This window comes from Sparus aurata, chromosome 4 (genome assembly GCF_900880675.1).
Source record: "Sparus aurata chromosome 4, fSpaAur1.1, whole genome shotgun sequence".
Classification (NCBI taxonomy): domain Eukaryota; kingdom Metazoa; phylum Chordata; class Actinopteri; order Spariformes; family Sparidae; genus Sparus; species Sparus aurata.
The window spans coordinates 39,370,335-39,389,694 of NC_044190.1; the positions used below are offsets into that span (position 1 = coordinate 39,370,335).

Here is a 19,360-nt window from a genome sequence, read left to right on the forward strand (position 1 = left end):
TTAATGACATCGTCTTGAATCTGTGCCAGCTGCTGTTTAACTCGTAGTGGATGAAAACAAGCTTATTTTCTTAGGACGATTTTCTCAAAGTTTCATTAAATTCAAAATACATTTGGATGAAAACTTGACTGCAGACACACTCGAACATTTACAACATGAAACATGCAGTAAATGAGGAAACAGAGTTCAGATCCACAGAGTAGTTTCTTGTCCTGGAATGAACCAAAGTTGATAACCGCCCCCTCTTAGTCCTCCTCCCCTTCCTACTCCTCTCACAGCAGCTCCACTCTGTCAGTGCATTTCCTTGTTCCCTCCCCTTCAGTTTTGTGGATAAGCGTAACTGAGCTGACAGAATTCCTTCACTGCACAAACACAAAAGCTCCACCCAGTTTCTGTTATCAGGAAATAAAACTCACACAGTCGATGTACTGAGAGGTGAAATGGCGCAGAAAGCAGTTGAGTTGGACCGAGAGACTTTCTCTTGTTCGATCTGTTTGGATCTACTGAAGGATCCGGTGACTACTCCCTGTGGACACAGCTACTGCAAGAACTGTATTAAAGACCACTGGGACACAGAGGATGAGAAGAGGATCTACAGCTGCCCTCAGTGCAGGAAGAGCTTCACACCGAGGCCTGAGCTGCTGAAAAACACCATGTTAGCAGCTTTAGTGGAGGAGCTGAAGAAGACTGGACTCCAAACTGCTCCTGCTGATCTCTGCTATGCTGGACCTGAAGATGTGACCTGTGATGTCTGCACTGGGAGGAAACTGAGAGCAGCTAAGTCCTGTCTGGTCTGTCTGATCTCTTACTGTGAGAAACACCTGCAGCCTCACTTTGATGTGGCTCAATTCAAGAAACACAAGCTGGTGGAGCCGTCAGAGAAGCTCCAGGAGAACATCTGCTCTCGTCATGATGAGGTACTGAAGATTTACTGCCGTACTGATCAGCAGTGTATCTGTATTTTGTGCTCCATGGACGAACATAAAGGCCACGACACAGTGTCAGCTGCAGCAGAGAGGACTGAGAGGCAGAGAGAGCTGGAGGAGAGTCGACACAACATCCAGCAGAGAATCCAGGACAGAGAGGAAGATGTGAAGCTGCTTCAACAGGAGGTGGAGGCCATCAATCACTCTGCTGATAAAGCAGTGGAGCACAGTGAGAAGATCTTCACCCAGCTGATCCGTCTCATGGAGGAAAGACGCTCTGATGTGAAGCAGCAGGTCAGATCCCAGCAGGAAACTGAAGTGAGTCGAGTCAAAGAGCTTCAGGAGAAGCTGGAGCAGGAGATCACTGAGCTGAAGAGGAAAGACGCTGAGCTGAAGAAGCTCTCACACACAGAGGATCACAACCAGTTTCTACACAACTACCCCTCACTGTCAGCACTCAGTGAGTCTACACACTCATCCAGCATCAAGATCCGTCCTCTCAAGTACTTTGAGGATGTGACAGCAGCTGTGTCAGAGCTCAGAGACAAACTACAGGACGTCCTGAGACAGAAACAGACAAACGTCTCACTGACAGAGACTGAAGTGGATGTTTTACTGCCACAACCAGAACCCAAGACCAGAACTGACTTCTTAAGATATTCACGTCAAATCACACTGGATCCAAACACAGCACACAAATGGCTGTTATTATCTGAGGGGAACAGAAAAGCAACAGACACAAGACAACATCAGTCTTATTCTAGTCATCCAGACAGATTCACTTACTGGGTTCAGGTCCTGAGTAAAGAGAGTCTGACTGGACGTTGTTACTGGGAGGTGAAGCGGAGACGAGGACAAGTTTATATAGCAGTCGCATACAAGAATATCAGGAGAGCAGGGAACTCAAAGGAATGTGCATTTGGACAAAATGACAAATCTTGGGCGTTAGATTGTGACAGAAACAATTTTGAATTTGATTACAACGGTGTCTACACTCCTGTCTCAGGTCCTCTGTCCTCCAGAGTTGGAGTGTACCTGGATCACAGTGCAGGTATTCTGTCCTTCTACAGCGTCACTGACACCATGACTCTCCTCCACAGAGTCCAGACCACATTCACTCAGCCTCTCTATGCTGGAGTTTTTGTCAGTGATGAAGCTTCTGCTGAGTTCTGTAGACTCAGATAGACTGAAGTCATTTCAGGGTCAGAGGGTTAAATTCTGTGTTTCATTTCTTCAGACTTGTTGTGTTTCCATCATTGTTGCTGAGAGCTGATTGTTGTGTCATTTCTTCACTGCATACAGATCACCTGTCAATCAAACATTGTGGGCGGTACTTTGCCTTCTCCTTGTTGTTCTGTAAATGTTTGAGTGTGTTCAGGCGGCGCTCCTTCCTGTGTGTGTTCAGCCTCAGAGGCTGTCACTGCTCATGATGAGTTCAGTTCACATGATCATCATCAATCAGGAGATCAGTCGTTATCTGCTCGTACACAGCTGAGATTCTGCTCCAACAAACTACAAACCATTTTGTGAAAAAAAAAAAACCCTGATTCATCATAAATGTGTAAAAAAAAAATCAGAAAGATTTCATCATTGATGTTGTTGTTGTCAAAGTATGTATCACGACAGCTTGAACTGTCAAACAGTGCATGCTGGGAAGTCTGCCAATGTGCTAAAGATGTTTCTGTAGGAACTTATCTCTATAAAGCCTGACACATCAAAAAAATTGCCAGAAAATTCTAATTTTTGGGAACTGAGATGTTTATAAAACCTTTTAACAAAATCAGTTAAAAAAAATTGACATATCATTTTGTTTATGAGATATTTTTTGTATCACATTTGACACATTGGACATTTTTGGCAACTTTTTCCTCATAACAGTCTTGATTTTAGATACAAAACCAATTATGCAAATAACATTTTGAAAATATACAATATATGTTTTTTTATACATAAAACTTTTCACAGCCTATTTCTTTCACTTTGTGGTTGTCACATAAACAGTTTCTGTCCTTGTTCAGGCAAAAATGCACCTTACACCTTCACAGTAGACATGTGAGAGGTGATTGCTGGTGCAGTGCTTGCATAATAGTGTGTGTGTGCAGGCCAGCTGACAGTCTTGCCTGGGCCCCGGACAAGATAATATTAGATGGGCCCTTGCGCCGAAATCTCTCCTTTTCCCTTGCTCTTCCTATCCTCTGCTCTGGCTGAAATTAAATGTGTGATCAGTCCATTTTGAACTAAATTTAAAACCTACACAAAGTATGAAAAAGTACAGAAAAATGCTGTCCCAGAATTACTTTAAAAAATAACTTCATTTTATTGCCATTCACAGAGCAGCTCAAAAAATGAAGAATGGAGTGAGTGTGTGTGTGTGTGTGTGTGTGTGTGTGTGTCAGGGTTATTATAGTTTGAACATTTTCATTTGTTTTTATTTTAATTTAGTTTTTCATTTTAGTTTTAATTAGTTTACAAGTGATTTAAGTAGTTTTAGTTTAGTTTTTATCTAGGAATTTAATTTTAGTTAACTATAATAACCCTTGTGCGCGCACACACACACACACACACACACACACACAACACCGGGAACTGGTGACAAAGGCGTACAGAAATGTGTAATTACGTGACTTCGCTGGAGACTTTTAGAAGCTAACTGGTGTTTTTCTGATTTTGTGTGACACCTGCGCTTTCACACCGAGTGTGCCCAATCTGAGGAGAAGGGTCTAGCTGCAGCCGCAGCCAAGCCAGAGCCGCTACAAACCACGCCCATTACAAAACACGCCCCCTACAAAACACGCCCACACGACACTACGGTGGCTGTGGAGGCCCAGAGCACTTAGAAAGCAAACACAAAGGAAACGAAGCAATAACCAGATCATTTTTAACAACTTTAACGGTTGATTCAGAACATTAAATGCCTGTCAATGCAAACAATTTGCTTGAAACAATAAATCAATACAAAAATAGAAACTAATGTAATTAAAAAGATTATATAGCACTGCTAAATCTGGTGCATGCATCTTTTTATGTTTTAAGATATATACAGGGTTCGTACGGGTGCTTGAAATCCTTGAAAGTACTTGAATTTCAATGTTGTGTTTTCAAGGTCTGAAAAGTACTTGGATTTTAGTTTAAGTGCTTGAAAGTGCTTGACATTATAACTCTGTGTCTTTCAAAAAATTGGGATCAGACTGGATAAATAATTAAAAGTTTTTGCTATTATGAAACATAATTTTAGATGTTTACAGCATAATATAATGTACATTATTGTGATAAAAAGTGAAGAAAAAATGAGTTTATATATTCCCGTAGAAAAGTATTTTACCCCAGCAATAAGGTGCTGGAAAATCTTTAAAATGACCCTGAAAAGTGCTTGAATTTGACCTTGAAAAATGTGTATGAACTCTGTATATATGTGACTAATGTATGTGCGCAAGGTTATTTTAAACTCAATAAAATTAAATATTTACAATAATAATAATTAATAATACTTATTTCTATTATAATAGGTTGTTTCCACCAGCCGTTTTTCTATGAGCCACATTGTCACAGAGCTTGGTCTACTACATCAGATGCCACAAATATCACTCTAAGGTGATGATTTGAACAGAAAAGATTGCTGGCCCTTTGACACAAATAAAATGTATTCATTTACAAATATGACTATACACAAGTCATTAAAATATGTACTTTAAATACAAAAGTTGAGACAAATGAAACAGCCCGAAACAACTTTTATTGGGAAGAAAACGTTCTCATTTCACATATGTAACCCTCTTCCAGGATACCGTGAGTTCTTAATGTACAAACCACACACACACAGTACTGGGGTTTAGGGTTCTGTTTTTTTTTTAACACAACACAATCATGGAATTGGGTATTATTGCAACCATGCAGCCGGTATTATTGCAACCATGCAGCCCAGGGCCGAACGCGGCTTGTGCATCTCGTCTTTTGCTCCTGTTCTCCTGCTCCTTTACTGCTCCCCAACTCTCAGTCTGCTCTCCGGTGCATCTCTCACGCCTCTGCCATCTGAGGTCGAGCCGCTAATGCATTCAAAGGGAGTGAGTGATTAGTAACTGGGTGCCACCTCTGTCTCTCTCCCCTGCAGCCGTGCCCCCACCACGCTCACCTCAACAACATATTTATGATTCTAGACTTCAGACTTTTTTTATTCATCCTACATACATGGATTCTACAGCCTCTTCAAAAACTCCTCAGAGTCAAGAGCTCTTCTGAGTTTTTCAGCGTATTTTTGTAGTTTTTGTAGTGCCTCCTTGCTCATGTTTTTTTCCATGTAATGAGCCAACAGCTGTTTCTCACTGATGAGACAAAATGGAAGAAAATAGCAATTAGTAAAAGGAAATTCACACTGAGAGGCTGTCACTGTAAAAAACAATACTTATAGGTATTAGCACTCTCCTTATGTATGTAGCATACCTCAAGTCATACTGCAGTCCACATTTATACATTTCCATGGCTCTGTCAATAGAAAATGCATGGACAGCTGCAAGGGCGTGGACAGTTGCCTGTGTCATGAGGTAAACAAAAGGACATCTTTCATTTAGACAAGTAGTCTGTCATGTTGCAGTTAACAAGATATTAACCATAATTTAAAGACTGTCAATAATAATAATAATAATAACAATAATAATACAACATATGTTAATCAGATAAATAAAAAAAGTTTCATAATTTACCTCTGGCAGAAGCACATCCATAACGAATGCCACGTGATTGTGACACCTGGATGTCTGTGCTTCAGCCAGGCTTGTCAAGAAGCCCAGCACTCTGTCCAGCTGCTCATCCTCCTCAAAGAAAATTATTACCCTGCCCTTTGATGCTGCCCAGGTGGATGCAACTTTTCCTGCGATGACCGCCTGTAAAAATATTTTTTTTTTGGGAGGATGCACAAAATAAATGTAGAAACACTAGGCTAACAGAAAATGTTTCACTTAAATCATTCACTTATCATGTTTTGATCAAAATTAGTTACAGTATGTGACTCAAATTCCATTTTCAAACTCACTTCAAGATGTTGCAGCAGGCCTTTATCCTGAGTGATGAACTTCACGAGAAGGTCACTAGTGACTCTTCTTTGGTGTTCAGCTTGCTGAGCCCTTTCCTAAAATTTGATTAAACAGCATTCAGATGTTGAAAATAATTATTCTGGTTAAGTATATTAAATAAGATTTGTTGTTTGTTGATCCTTTGCATGTCCTTACCACAAGCCTGTGGAAAGATGCATCCTCACTCAGGATACCAACATCTCCGTTTGTGATGACAGCATGTTGGTCCATGCTGTCATTATTGTCCTTAATCAAGACACACAAAGACATGACTTAGTGCACAGCTGTAAACACTAGATATGATTTCTCATACAATAATCTTCACTCACATTAACCTGCTCTCTGAGTGGAAAGCTGTAAGGCCTCTTAGTGTAAATGTGGTCGGTGGCAGGGTCGGTGTCCTGTGGACTCTGCAGAAAGCAAACCATAATTATGTCAGTTCGTTTTATGGGGATCCAGGGAGGATTGACGTTTGCACTTGAAATTATTGCACCCCCATTGCAAATTAGGTTTATTGACATAATCTACAAACTTTCTATTTGTTACAATAAACAAATCAACAAAAAACATTGGAAAAGCTCAAGACAACAAATGATAATTGCGGATTTTTCAAAATTTGACACAAAATCCCACGTTTTATGACTACTGCTGTCTCAAAATCATTCAATCCCCGCAATGGAATCTCCCAGAAGGAGTACACATTTGCAAAACTGGTGTTGTACACCTGATGCAATTTATCAATAGCTTTAATAGTTATATCAGGTGCGCTTTAGATATTACTTCAAATAACTGCACTGGCTAAAGATTTGTCAATGGTGACGTTTAAGTGCATGTCAGAAATGTTTATTTTTCGAATACATCAATTTTGCAATGTGGGTGCAATCATTTTGAATGTAACTGTATAACAACACAGTACCATCGAAAACATATTGCATCTTCTGCTACAAATGTTCATTTAATAGCTGTTTGAGTGGTGACCTATTTTTAAACAGGCAGGAATGATGGATACTGTCTCAGGTCTTCACTGACCATGGTGCTGCTATTGTGTTTTCTTTTTCGTGTGATCCTGAATACAGGTGGTACATTGTCACGAAGGGTTGCCTTTCCTTCTTCTGTAAAATGGGAAAACTTCCTTCCGTACCTGTAATTAACATACATTTCCATGACCCAGAATCAAGAGATAAGTGTCACCATAAAGTGTTCTTAATAATTAAATTAAAAATTGAGTTATCTTTCAGAAAAGTCCTGCAGCGTACCCTTCCAGCCCAAGGTTTTCTAGTAGGACAATACACCACCATCTTCTCAGAAGACACATGTCATCCTAATAAAGAGCACAGTTACTTAATAAAGATACATTTTTTATAGTATGAAAAATGTAGTTATATAATTTTTTCAATTTTTTAGGATACTTACAACACTGAAGTCAAAGGAAGCATCCATGGCAATGTACCAGGCATACTGTAGTGATGATAAATTATATAAATCAACATATGTAAGACACAGGTAATAATGGACAGCTGACTACTCAGTGAAAAAGTGGGCACACATTTACACTGAAATATGTAGTGCAGATGAGGATATTGTTGTCATAACAATAAACTGTACATTACAAAAAGACATGACATACTGCAAAGACAGAAAGCAGAGCACTGTCAACAATCAGTTTATTTACTTCATAGTAACACTGGTTAATTTTTTTTTCAAAAAAGTTACTGTATTGATTTCAGGTCATTAAATTGTGTTGTATTGCTGTACATGAGCCAAACATTGTCCTTGAATTGTATTGGAGCCATGGAAAATACTACATATCATCCAATGTATTGTTATATATAAATCACTACTTCTATATCTGGAACAAAATTTGATGAACTTGTATTTACCTGGACCCGTATTTATCAAGCTGCTCAGAATTACTCCTAAGAATTGACTTAAGAGTGAAATAATTCTTAGCTTAAAGCTGCAATTAAAAATAACTATCAAAAAAAGAAAGAAAAAAAAAACAATCATGTGCCACATTACTTTATATGTCATTACCCTCACTCACCATAATCATGAAGACACCACAATCATTGCCATGTGTCTGCTTAGGAACACCCTGTATGACGGACAGTTACAGTTAACAAATAGTAGATAATTACACATCAATTTGATAGTGGTATTGCAGGCAATACCTCCAAATCCAGAGCAGTCTTCTCCGTCCAGGTTCCCACAGCAATCTGCTGGGCAACAACTCTGGGTAACAAAAAACACAGCAATGTAATACATAAAAAGTATACACCGCTAAGATTCTGTTAGGGAGAAAAAACAAAAACTGATGGTATGTCACAATTTGAACAGTATCAAAATCTGTAATCCACAGAAGAGGGAACATGTCCAAGAACTGGACCATGCAAATAGGTAAATATTGATAATTTCCTAAAGTTCAACAAGGAGGATTTTTTTTCTGTCCCCCTTTCCTTTTGACTGCACTGACAATTTGTCTATTTGAGTCCATTTCAGCTCTCTAGAAGCAAATCTTGCCTGACCCTGTAACAATCTTTCAGTGCTTGGTGCATTTAATGTCACATTACCTCCTGATTGAACTTGTATGTTTGGAAATTTTTCGAAACATTGGCAGGTCAGGGTAACGTGACCGCCAGAACACACAACACTAGCAACCTCAACAGATTCCTGTAGGCCTGACTGGAGAAACCATCTGCTCTTCTGAAATAATGGGAATCCAGAAAGAAAATTTCTTTCTGGAGTGGCCTCATTACCTAGAGAAAATAGACAGTCTGTACAATAAGCAAAAAGCCACAGCAAACTCACAAATGACTTGAAGGTTAAAACACAGACATCATCATCCACGACTAAGTCTTCAAATGTTGTGCCGACATTGTATGCCGCTCACAAAATGATGTTCTGTATACAGTATCTCAAATTGTATAATGTCTTTACACTCAGGAGGAAATGTCCTGGAATCCACAGGGGGATGATGAGGGCATCTTTCTGGTCAGCATCTTTCTGTTAAAAAAATTAGCTGATTTATTAAAACTGATATTCAGTAGTGATTTGTTAGACATAATAGTGTTGCAAGGCTAAGAGACATTTTAATTAGCTTAGTGTTTGAATTATCCTTGCATTAAATTATCCTTGATGCATAGTATTTAGGACAAGCAAAAACTTTTCACAAAATGACTATTTATGTAGCTTAATTACTGGGAAATGGAGCAGGGGATCGCAGTTGGTGGGAGGGAGCCATGTTGGAGTGACATGCAGGTCTGCAACAAAAACATCCCTTCCCTGTAGATTGAAAGCATACCAAGATTTTGTAAGTGCTAGAAAATGGTAAAGCATATGGCTCAGTGTCACCTATCAATACATCTATGTAATGCATGCAAGCCTAGAAATTCCCTTTTCATCTAGTCACTTAATCTTGGTCAGTATTAAACGTCTTACATATATATTTTTTAAACCAACCTGCATATTTGCCATCTCCCGGACCAGCCTGAGGCACCCATTCCCTACCTGTTGATGTAGTTTAAAAACAACATCATACAATGAATTATTAATGATTTTGAAAACATGAAAACATGCTTTCATCAGTAAAATGTACAGTTGTTAGGTACCATTGAGTCCATTTCTCTCTGAAGTCCCAGGGTCAACATGTCACTTCTGGAAAGGCAAGTTGGTCCGTCTTTGATGATGAGCTCATTTCCAGGTCTCGTAACATCCAGGACATAACTGATCTAAGGTCACAGGTATAAATAAACAGGAAACGAAAAAAAAAGCATGGACATTAACAATTTATCAAAAAGAAAGTTGTTAACAATAATGACAGTATGCAGAAATATCTGTTTACCAGCTGATCCTGAAGTGGATGATGACCCTTTACACTCCATGAGGCTCTGCAGGGTTTTAGTGATGAAATTACTGTCATGGCCTCACATTTCCCTGAACACTGGTCAGTGTTTGCTGGGTCCAATTGCACTGTAGTAAAAGGTATAACATCATCATGCCTTGTTCACGAGACACGTTTGTCTAACAAAATCAATTATATAGATGGCATTCCAAAAATTACCTTTGGGATGTGCTGGGAGGGAAGTTCCGCTCAGAAAAAGGGCATTTGCTAGAAAATGAAATAATTTAAACATTAATTTAGCAGTGCATACAATACATTATTACCTTATCTTTAAAAAATATATTACAAACCCATTATGGCCTTTCCAGATGAATCCAGTGTGATGTCTGCTGATGAGATTTTATGAATGTCAGCCAGGGTCTTCTCATTTAATATGGTGTTGTGATGGTGAATGATGGAACGCATGAGAAAAATATGGCTCCCCGGAGACATCATATTCAGAAAGTAGTTGTTCTTTCTCATTTTGGAGAACAACTGCTCTGCTACCTGAGAATTCACCCAGCCATGCAGTTCAGGTACCAGAGCAATTTTCCTCAAGCAGTCTTTTTCATCCCTGGTGTTGGCCTCATGGAAAATATCATAGAGAGCATAGTGTTCAGCTGAACCTGTAGAGGGGTGTGCGTTGCTGTCTGCATGCTCCTTTTTCACCTTTAGCCATGGCAGGTTTACTTTCAGATGACCCCTCTGTGCAGACTGAAGGTTTTCGGGCGTGGCATCAGCAAGTCTGCCTTCATTTGGCCTAAAAGGCATTTTTAATGGTTCACGCAGGTTTGTGTGTGTGGCCAAACCTCTAGCAAAATCATAAATGACTACGTTAGGAAATTGCTTAAATGATAGCAACAAATCGCAGTAGTCCCGTGGACTTTCAGCCCTCACATTGAACTTAATCGAATTTATGATTCCACAGGGGCACATTATCACTGCCCAGCCACCTTAACAAGAAACAAAGAAAAGAAAAAATTGAGATGGACAAATATTTAGAAGTGTTTGGTTTAAATCATGTTTCACTTAGATAGTGTTACAGATGCGTTATTTTAAATAAATGTAATTGTCAGCAAAAATCTCAGATTTGTATTGTTGTGTTTAGATAAACTTACCAGATGCACCCCATACTTTCTGAAAGACCTTGTCAAAAGCACTGCGGCTTTTCATCTGGTCTCTCAACCGGATGATAAGATCCATTTTGGAACCCGTTGACTCAAGGCCACACTGTTTGACCAGGTTTCGCACAGCGTCAACCTGTAAAAACATGGGCAAATATTTGAACAGCCACATAAGCTTTAATGTGAAATGCTAGCATTAATTACATTCAAAGTAATGCTTATGTTATGCACAAATATGCACGTAATAAATGTGACCATTTCAGGGTAAAATCTGAAACTAATCTGGTAATGCTTTGGATTACAGCCTGCATACCCCTTACTTATAGAATATGTACCTGGTATTGACAACAGCCTAAATGATTCCTAATACTTCCTAAAGTGCCAGATTATTGCTCAGTAGGTCATATATACACTGTAATGATAAAATAGATACCCGGTAGTTAAATGATGACTACAGTACAAGTACCTTGTGAATTCCTGATTTGTTATCCCTTTATATCATAAATTAACATCTTGTTCCCCTGTACCTACAGATATGTATTGGTATGTACTGTGCAGGTACACCATTAGTACAACACATTACACCCTGACTCTGGCGTAATTATTCTGTACGTTGCCGGCTGTAATCCAAAACATCACTGCTAATCTCACCTTCAAGTTCATGATTTCGTTTATCAATCTGTCCTCGGATATATCCATCTCAGCTTCATCTGCAGGGTTTGCCCGCTTGCTGCCTTGACCCTTCTGGTATTCCGTGTTTAATAAGACATTGCTTGCCCTTGTGTTTGGTCCAATCCAAGGTGCCCATTTATGGTACGATGGCGATATCACGCATGGATTTGTAGCATTACCTAGAGAAGGAACAACCACACAAAAAACACATGGACTCCTTAGCTTTGCTCATTTAAGAAATATCAATGTATGCAGTTAGATACATCTGGCACAGAGCACCCTTTAAATGATGATGATTTTCAATACATGAGACTGTTACCTCCCATTACAGTTGCTAAAAAGAACACCCCTTACCTTCCTTTGTTTCATTCAATTCCTGAAGGCCAATAGCACCGACATATTATTTGATCCCACTTAAAAATGAGCCAAGCCCAAGACAGTCCAACATTGCAGTTTGTCATACATTTTGACTTAGCCAAATGCAATTAAGATATAGCCAAAGGAATTTATTAGATTCCACCTCGGCAAAGGGGGCTTATAGGGTACTTTATGTAATCTCCTTTCAGTATGTATAATGTCAAGCCACAGAGCAACATTAGAGGATGAATCTCTAATGAAGGCACTCTGCCGAAACGCATTAGTCAAAAACATTTTTAAAAAATGTAACTGAGCTTTAAGTCTTAGAATTTATTTTCTGGAGTCCTGCTACTTCCACCTATGCAATTTTTTTCCTCCCCTGAAAGTGTTTGGATCACTTGTGGAATCCTTTCTCCCACTGAAACCCAACATCAACCATTCCCTTTCAATTATTCAAAGTTGAAAATCTTCACCTACTCTTCACAAAGCCTCGACAAAGAATTTCTTGGCCAACAGAATGCCAGAAGTCATCAACGTCCACCTGGCCATCAAATTCAGGTGGTGGTTCTTGGAGGTCACACACTGAATATCAAAACACAAACAATTAGTGGCGATTGTAAGAGGCAGTCCCATTTCTGAAAAACATGAATAGAAAAAGGTACACACTTGGCATACTGAATACTCCCTTCTTGTGCAGGTCCATAATCACAACAGGGGGGTGATCTCCGCAGTTTACACACGAGAAGTCATATTTGTGGGATGACAGGGCTTCAAAATGAAGGTACCCATGAAGAATCAAATCAGGCTCTGGATACTTTTGATTGTTTGTATTCTGCAAAGCCTCAACCACTCTTGCGACAGCTGTATGATTCTAGAAATGGGTGTGAATATAAAGCTATCAGATAAAGTGGGTTCAGAAAATCAATTCATTTTTTTTCACATTGTGTTATGTTGCAGCCTTTTGCTAAAACATTTTTAATTAAATCTTGACCTAATCAATCTACACTTCATACCTCTAAATGCATATTAATCAAAAAAGGAAAGTAGTAATCAGACCCTTTGCTATGACAATTTATCTTTGTCATCTTTGAGATGACTATACACGTTGATTGTATCTACTGGAAAAGAACCCAAAACAAAACTATAATTATTTATATATAAAATATGCAGACTTTAGACTTTAGACTTTTATTTTATCCCACGTGGGAAATTTACATGTCACAATAGCAAGGTGGACAGACATACAGACATACAATAAGGACAATACTAACGAAATATTAAGAAAGATTTGAATAAGAGAGAAAAAATAAAGTAAACAAATTAAAATAGAAATAAAATATATAACGGACAATACGTTATGTGAATTGTATATACACAGGATGCGAAATATGCATTATATACATATAGATAAAGTGTCGAAATTAAATACAGTGTTTAAGAATAAACAGACTCAGTGTATTTGTATAAATATGAATATAAACAAGAAAACCAGATTTTATTATAGTATTATTGCACAGTATAATTGCACAAGGTGGCGGAGGTACAAAATGTAAAATAGTGCAAGAGAAGCAGGTGCTTATTGTGCTACATTAAGAGTTACTGGTGTTAAACAGTCTGACAGCGGTTGGAATGAACAACCTGCGGTAGCGGTCCTTTTTACACCGTGGGTGAAGCAGTCTGTTGCTGAAGGAGCTGCTTAAAGCCCCCACAGTCTCATGTAGTGGGTGAGAGGGGTTGTCCATAATTGATGTCAGCTTGGCTAACATCCTCCTCTCACCCACCTCCTCAATGGAGTCCAGAGGACAGTCCAAGACTGAGCCAGGCCTTTCCACCAGCTTGTTGAGTCTCTTCCTGTCCCTCTTTGAGCTTCCACAGCCCCAGCAGACCACAGCATAGAGGATTGCTGATGCAACCACAGAGTCATAAACAAATTTTAACAGTGACCTGCACACTCCAAAGGACCTCAGCCTCCTCAGAAGATGGAGACGACTTTGGCCCTTCTTGTACAGGACATCTGTGTTGCGTGTTCAGTCCAGTTTGTTGTTTATGTGAACACCCAGGTATTTGTACTCCTCCACGATCTCGATGTCCAAACCCTGGATGTTCAACAGTGCAGTTTGAGGAGCCTTCCTCCAGAAATCGATCACCACCTCCTTTGTCTTGCTAGCGTTGATGCGCAGGTGGTTCCGTTCACAGAGTTGTTGATGACCTTCCTGAACTCCAGATCGTTCCCCTCTGTCACACGTGCCACAATGGCTGTGTCGTCAGAGAACTTCTGGAGGTGGCAGCTGTCCGTGTTGTAGCTGAAGTCTGATGTGTAGAGTGTGAAGAGGAAGGAGAGAGCACTGTACCCTGTGGAGCTCCTGTGCTGCAGACTACCACATCAGACACACAGTCGCAGAGCCTCACATACTGCGGTCTGTTTGTGAGGTAGTCGGTGGTCCATGCAGCCAGGTGGCAGTCGACTCCCGCTCCTTCCAGCTTCCCCCTGAGCAGTGATGGCTGTATTGTGGTGAAAGCACTAGAGAAGTCACAAAACATGACTCTCACAGTGCTCCCAGTGCTCTCCAGGTGCGAAAGTGACCTGTGCAGCAGGTAGATGACAGCGTCATCCACACCAGTGCCAGGTCAATACACAGACTGCAGAGGGTCCATCTCGCTGTTCACCAGGTGATGAAGGTGGTTGAGAGCGATCCTCTCCATGGTCTTCATCAGGTGGGAGGTCAAAGCCACTGGCCTGAAGTGGTTGGGCTCCCTGGGGTGCGCAGTCTTTGGGACAGGAACCACACACAATGTTTTCCACAGGAGTGGAACTCTCTCCAGACTGAGTCTCAGATTGATGATGTGCAGGAGTACTCCACGGAGCTGATTTGCACAGTCCTTCAGCAGTCTGGAGTTGATGCCATCAGGGCCAGAAGCCCTCCTCAGCTCCCTCCTCATCTGATCAGCTGTTATGTAAAGGCTGAGGGGGGTTGGTGGGACCATGTGAGTGACTCATGTTGAGAGAGGTCGGGGGTGGGGTGTGTGGGTTGACCAGGCAGGGAGTGAAGGGGGATGGTGTGGCGTGGGGGTGACAGAGGTGAACTGGGGGGAGAGGCGGGGTGGTGGTGTGACAGCACAGTAAGGTCTGAGCTCTGGTGGGTGGGGGAGGGAGATGTGGCACAGTCAAATCTGTTAAACAGATTCAACTTGTTTGCCCAGTCCTGGTCTCCAGATTCAGGGCCCCTCCCACTCTGTCCTTCATCTGCGGCCGGAGATGGTTTTCAGGCCTCTCCAGACCTCTCTGGCGTTGTTCCCTGTGAGGCGCTTCTCCAGGTTCCTCCTGTAACTGCGCGCGCACACACACACACACACACACACACACACACACACACACACACACACACACACACGTACCTGTATGGAGTTCCTCAGAAACAGACAGAAATGATGTGTCAAAATGACACGATCATTGAAGTTATGTAGCCCCTCTGCCCACTCCTGGTAACGGTAAAATGTGCCACATGCAGCACATTTTTTACAATATGTTGTTACACCTTAAAAAAAGCAAAGAAAAGTCAATATTTTCAGAATTATAGAATGACTGACTATATTCATCATACATGAAATTAAAACAACAACAACTGCAATTGCTATCATGGACTGCAACCTACCCTCCACAACTTCAGCGATTGTGACAATCTTGGCTTTGTTCGATATGACAATCGGTTCTGAAAGAGGAACTTTGCCTGGACACTTGTGGCAATAGTTCTCGCGTGGTACCAACTTCCTAGACATATCTGATGACGATCTTAACAATGTCAGGTCTCTTGGGAGATTTGTTGGCAGGGCCTTGTGTGAAATAAGGTACTCCACCATTTCCACCAGTGCTTCCCCCTCTGGGGGATACAGGGAGCAGTTTCCTGCTTGTGTATTGACTGCAGGATCTCTCTCAACTGAAAATGTCTCAGGGGGGTCTTCATGACAGCTTTCCGGATTTGTGAAGATCTCAGGTTTTAGCTGGTGCAGGTGCCACTTTGCTATGGCTTTGTGTGGGCAGGATTTTCGAGCCTTTGCGCAAGGGCAATGCCAGGTATTATTGACACCATTGTAGTGGACCATGAGCCTTCCAAATCTACAGTATGAGGAGATGTGTGGCTCAAACACCGAAAAAAAGTACTGTCTTTGTTCTTGCCTGAGATTTACTTCAAAGCTCAGTGGCGCACCTTCTGCATCAGCAGCCAGCTTCCTTTTTAAACAATCTCGCTCTGTGTCCTTGCTGAACCATTTGTTGATTACCATATCTGTCAGAATCTCTTCATCGATGGCAACAGGTAAATTGGTGGCTACAGGACTGTACACCAATGACTGAATATGCTGGCAGTCAAAACCTACTTGCCCACTTCTGCGTGCATACTCATATAGCCTGTTGCATGTGTCCAACTGACAGGTAATCTGTGGCTTCTCACCCCAGGTACACTTTTGGACATGAATGTAATGGGCAGGACCTTTGAATGTCATTAAAACTGCAAAAATGCCCCTTTTTTTATCAATACATATAGACTGTAGATAGCGATTTGCTGTTATATCGCGTGTTTTTGATGTGTGTTGTCTCTGAATGTGAGCTTTGAGGTTCTTCTTCTGTAATACCAAATTGCAAAAACAACATGTGGTATTTCTACGCTTGGACAGCAATATTTTGGGGGCTGTCACTGCTGCTGCTGGAGACATCTTCTTTGATAAAGTTTGAGATGCCTTTGTCGCCAGTGGTGGACCTGCTGTCGCTGCCAATGTCAGAGATGGACCCGTCGGCTTGAGTGATGGACCCACCGGCACTGCTGGCATCAGCGGTGAACCCGCTGGCATTAGTGATGGACCCTCTGGCGTCAATGTTGAACCCGCTGGTGCTGCTGGCGTCAGTGATGGACCCGCCGGCACTGCTGGCATCAGCGGTGAACCCGCTGGCATTAGTGATGGACCCTCTGGCGTCAATGTTGGACCCGCTGGTGCTGCTGGCGTCAGTGATGGACCCGCCGGCACTGCTGGCATCAGCAGTGAACCCGCTGGCATTAGTGATGGACCCTCTGGCGTCAATGTTGGACCCGCAGGCGCGGCTGACGTCAGTGGTGAACTTGTCGGAATTAGTGATGGACCCGCCGGCGTCAGTGATGGACCCACTGGCGTCAATCTTGGACCTGCTGGCGCTGCTGGTGTCAGTGGTGGATCCGCCATTGCCGCCGGCGTTAGTGGTGGAAGTGCGGTCACTGCCACTGCTGTACCTGCCGTTAGGCAAGTTTTGAGGTGCTTGAAGAACAGCTCCTTTCTCACAATAACTCTCGGACAGAAGCTGCAATGGTAATGGCTGCTAGGCACACAATGAAGGTGGCATTTGTAGACATTATATCCTGAAAGAATGACAGAAACAAATATGGAAGATATTAAAAAGGTGTATGTTAAGAAAATATGTTGTAAATACGTAATATACTAAAAATTATATATATATATATATATATATATATATATATATATATATATATGTATATGTATATGTATATATATATATATATATATATATATATATGTATATATATATATGTACATACACTTCCAGTTGAAAATTAACAACAAATTGAATTTGGAACCAATATCATCTGATGCTGATCGACAAAGGAAGAACTCAAGTGCAGAGCAGTGCAGCCTCTAAACTGTATATAGCACGCCAAAAGATTAACAGTGACAATAGAACAGTAAAGTTTCCCGGCACAGAATACTGACCATAAATCGATAACATATTTAACAAAGAATCAGATCAAAAGGGGAAGCGATAATAGCATTAACAAAATCATATCAATGATCGTGGTTGGACTTACCTCCATATTTAACGACTGACCACTGGTGGCCTTGCAAATGGGGAATAAGGGCATGGTATGGCCCTACTGTCTGGCACAATGGGCATTGAAAAGTGTCTCCTCCTAATTCAATGGGCTCCGGGCATGTGCCCTCTCGAAATGTTGTGATGTTGGTCTATAGGAGAATAAAATACAATTAAAACTCATACTTCCTGACTTCATCCTTTTTATAAAAGGAATAAAGCATTAAAGCCAATTATATTGTTTGTTATTTATTCAATACTGCAGGTTTCCAACCTGATGTAAGAGCTCAAGGCTAAAACTGAATGGCTCACAAGATAGGTGTCTTTTCCTAGACTCAACCCAAAGCTTATTTTAAAACAAAGGCCCTGTCCTACTTGTCTCATTGCAAACACCTGAATACATGGCTCCACTGGCCATTAAATTCATACAAAAGTTACTGATGCACAATAGCAGGAATAAAAACGTATTTCATTTCAAATCTACATGTCTACAGCATAACTTTTAAAAGTTTACAAAATCAGATTATGGTCAATTTATGCTTTTTGCATTGTTCCCTTGTCAAGATCAAACACAGGACCGTATTTTCTAATGTTCGTGTCTAAATAACAAATCAGGAACCCAACTTTGAATTGGTCTACTAGGAAGACACAGCTGCAACTAGAAATAGCCTTACTGTTCTTTCCAAAGCAACCAGGCTGCACTTCAAGAAACGTATTTTGTAACTGTAAATCACACTCCAATCAAACTTCACCAACACACATATCACCGAAACTATTCTTAGAATATATTTTTGCTAAAAATATTTAGTTTGATACGTTGAGTTAAATGAGAGTCCGGTGTCTTTGAAAAACAGTCATTAATGCTTTTTTCTATCTAGCAAAAGATTAATTAAACGTCAACATCTTCCTAAAATGTAAACGACCTGAACCGGACTCGCTATCATGTCTGCCTGCAGGCGCTGCTGGCAACTGCGGTTGGCGAATGTACGGTTAAAATGACATTAAATGTAAAAGATTTACACCTCCTATTTACACCTATAAAAGTAATACAAACACGTCTCACCTGAACCGGCATTGTCTCGCCGCCTTCTTCTTCTTCTTCCTCTTCGTCTCTTCGTCTTCGTCTTTATCTTCTTAGGTGTTTTATGGCGGTTTGCTGCTGTGTCCTCCCCGGCCACCGTAGCAACGCGTGGGCGTGGTTTGTAGGGGCGTGGTTTGTAATAGGCGTGGTTTGTAGTGGCTTCGGGGGTAGCAGTGGCTGCAGCTGGGTATTATTGAATCTGAGGGTCGTCTGGCAGATTATGCTGTCTAAATCTTTCCGGAAATGGCGAAGTGTACGCCGATAAATTCCGACCGCGCTGTTGGCAAAATGCAACTTAGGTTCCTGATACTTAAGACAGAAGAACACACGGAGCTGACTGTGAATCTCGGTTTCCTCCAAACATAAAAAGACGATGACGGACGCGGCAAATGAACGTACATAT

General features: G+C 41.0%; 3 protein-coding genes across 3 annotated transcripts; 1 reads left to right on the plus strand and 2 right to left on the minus strand.

The window, feature by feature from the left end:
• Nucleotides 1-295: 295 nt before the first annotated feature.
• LOC115579809 (tripartite motif-containing protein 16-like) lies at nt 296-2,213 on the plus strand. The gene has a single exon (XM_030413490.1). It carries the CDS (start codon nt 441-443, stop codon nt 2,109-2,111), a length of 1,671 nt encoding a protein of 556 aa, XP_030269350.1. The 5' UTR covers nt 296-440; the 3' UTR covers nt 2,112-2,213.
• Nucleotides 2,214-4,639: 2,426 nt separating this feature from the next.
• LOC115579880 (uncharacterized) lies at nt 4,640-7,250 on the minus strand. Its single transcript, XM_030413579.1, has 8 exons — nt 7,022-7,250; nt 6,322-6,402; nt 6,149-6,238; nt 5,953-6,048; nt 5,624-5,803; nt 5,364-5,452; nt 5,112-5,245; nt 4,640-4,969 (listed from the first exon to the last, which is right to left on the minus strand). The coding sequence occupies exons 1-7, from the start codon at nt 7,154-7,156 to the stop codon at nt 5,119-5,121; spliced, it is 798 nt and encodes a 265-aa protein (XP_030269439.1). The 5' UTR covers nt 7,157-7,250; the 3' UTR covers nt 4,640-4,969; nt 5,112-5,118.
• Nucleotides 7,251-7,270: 20 nt separating this feature from the next.
• LOC115579879 (uncharacterized) lies at nt 7,271-19,076 on the minus strand. Its single transcript, XM_030413578.1, has 19 exons — nt 18,940-19,076; nt 17,875-18,028; nt 15,679-17,409; nt 15,422-15,561; nt 12,692-12,896; nt 12,503-12,607; nt 11,648-11,847; nt 10,991-11,132; nt 10,184-10,825; nt 10,053-10,100; nt 9,834-9,961; nt 9,601-9,720; nt 9,452-9,499; nt 9,191-9,274; nt 8,930-8,995; nt 8,164-8,224; nt 8,037-8,087; nt 7,406-7,450; nt 7,271-7,313 (listed from the first exon to the last, which is right to left on the minus strand). The coding sequence occupies exons 1-17, from the start codon at nt 18,949-18,951 to the stop codon at nt 8,077-8,079; spliced, it is 3,897 nt and encodes a 1,298-aa protein (XP_030269438.1). The 5' UTR covers nt 18,952-19,076; the 3' UTR covers nt 7,271-7,313; nt 7,406-7,450; nt 8,037-8,076.
• Nucleotides 19,077-19,360: the final 284 nt, after the last annotated feature.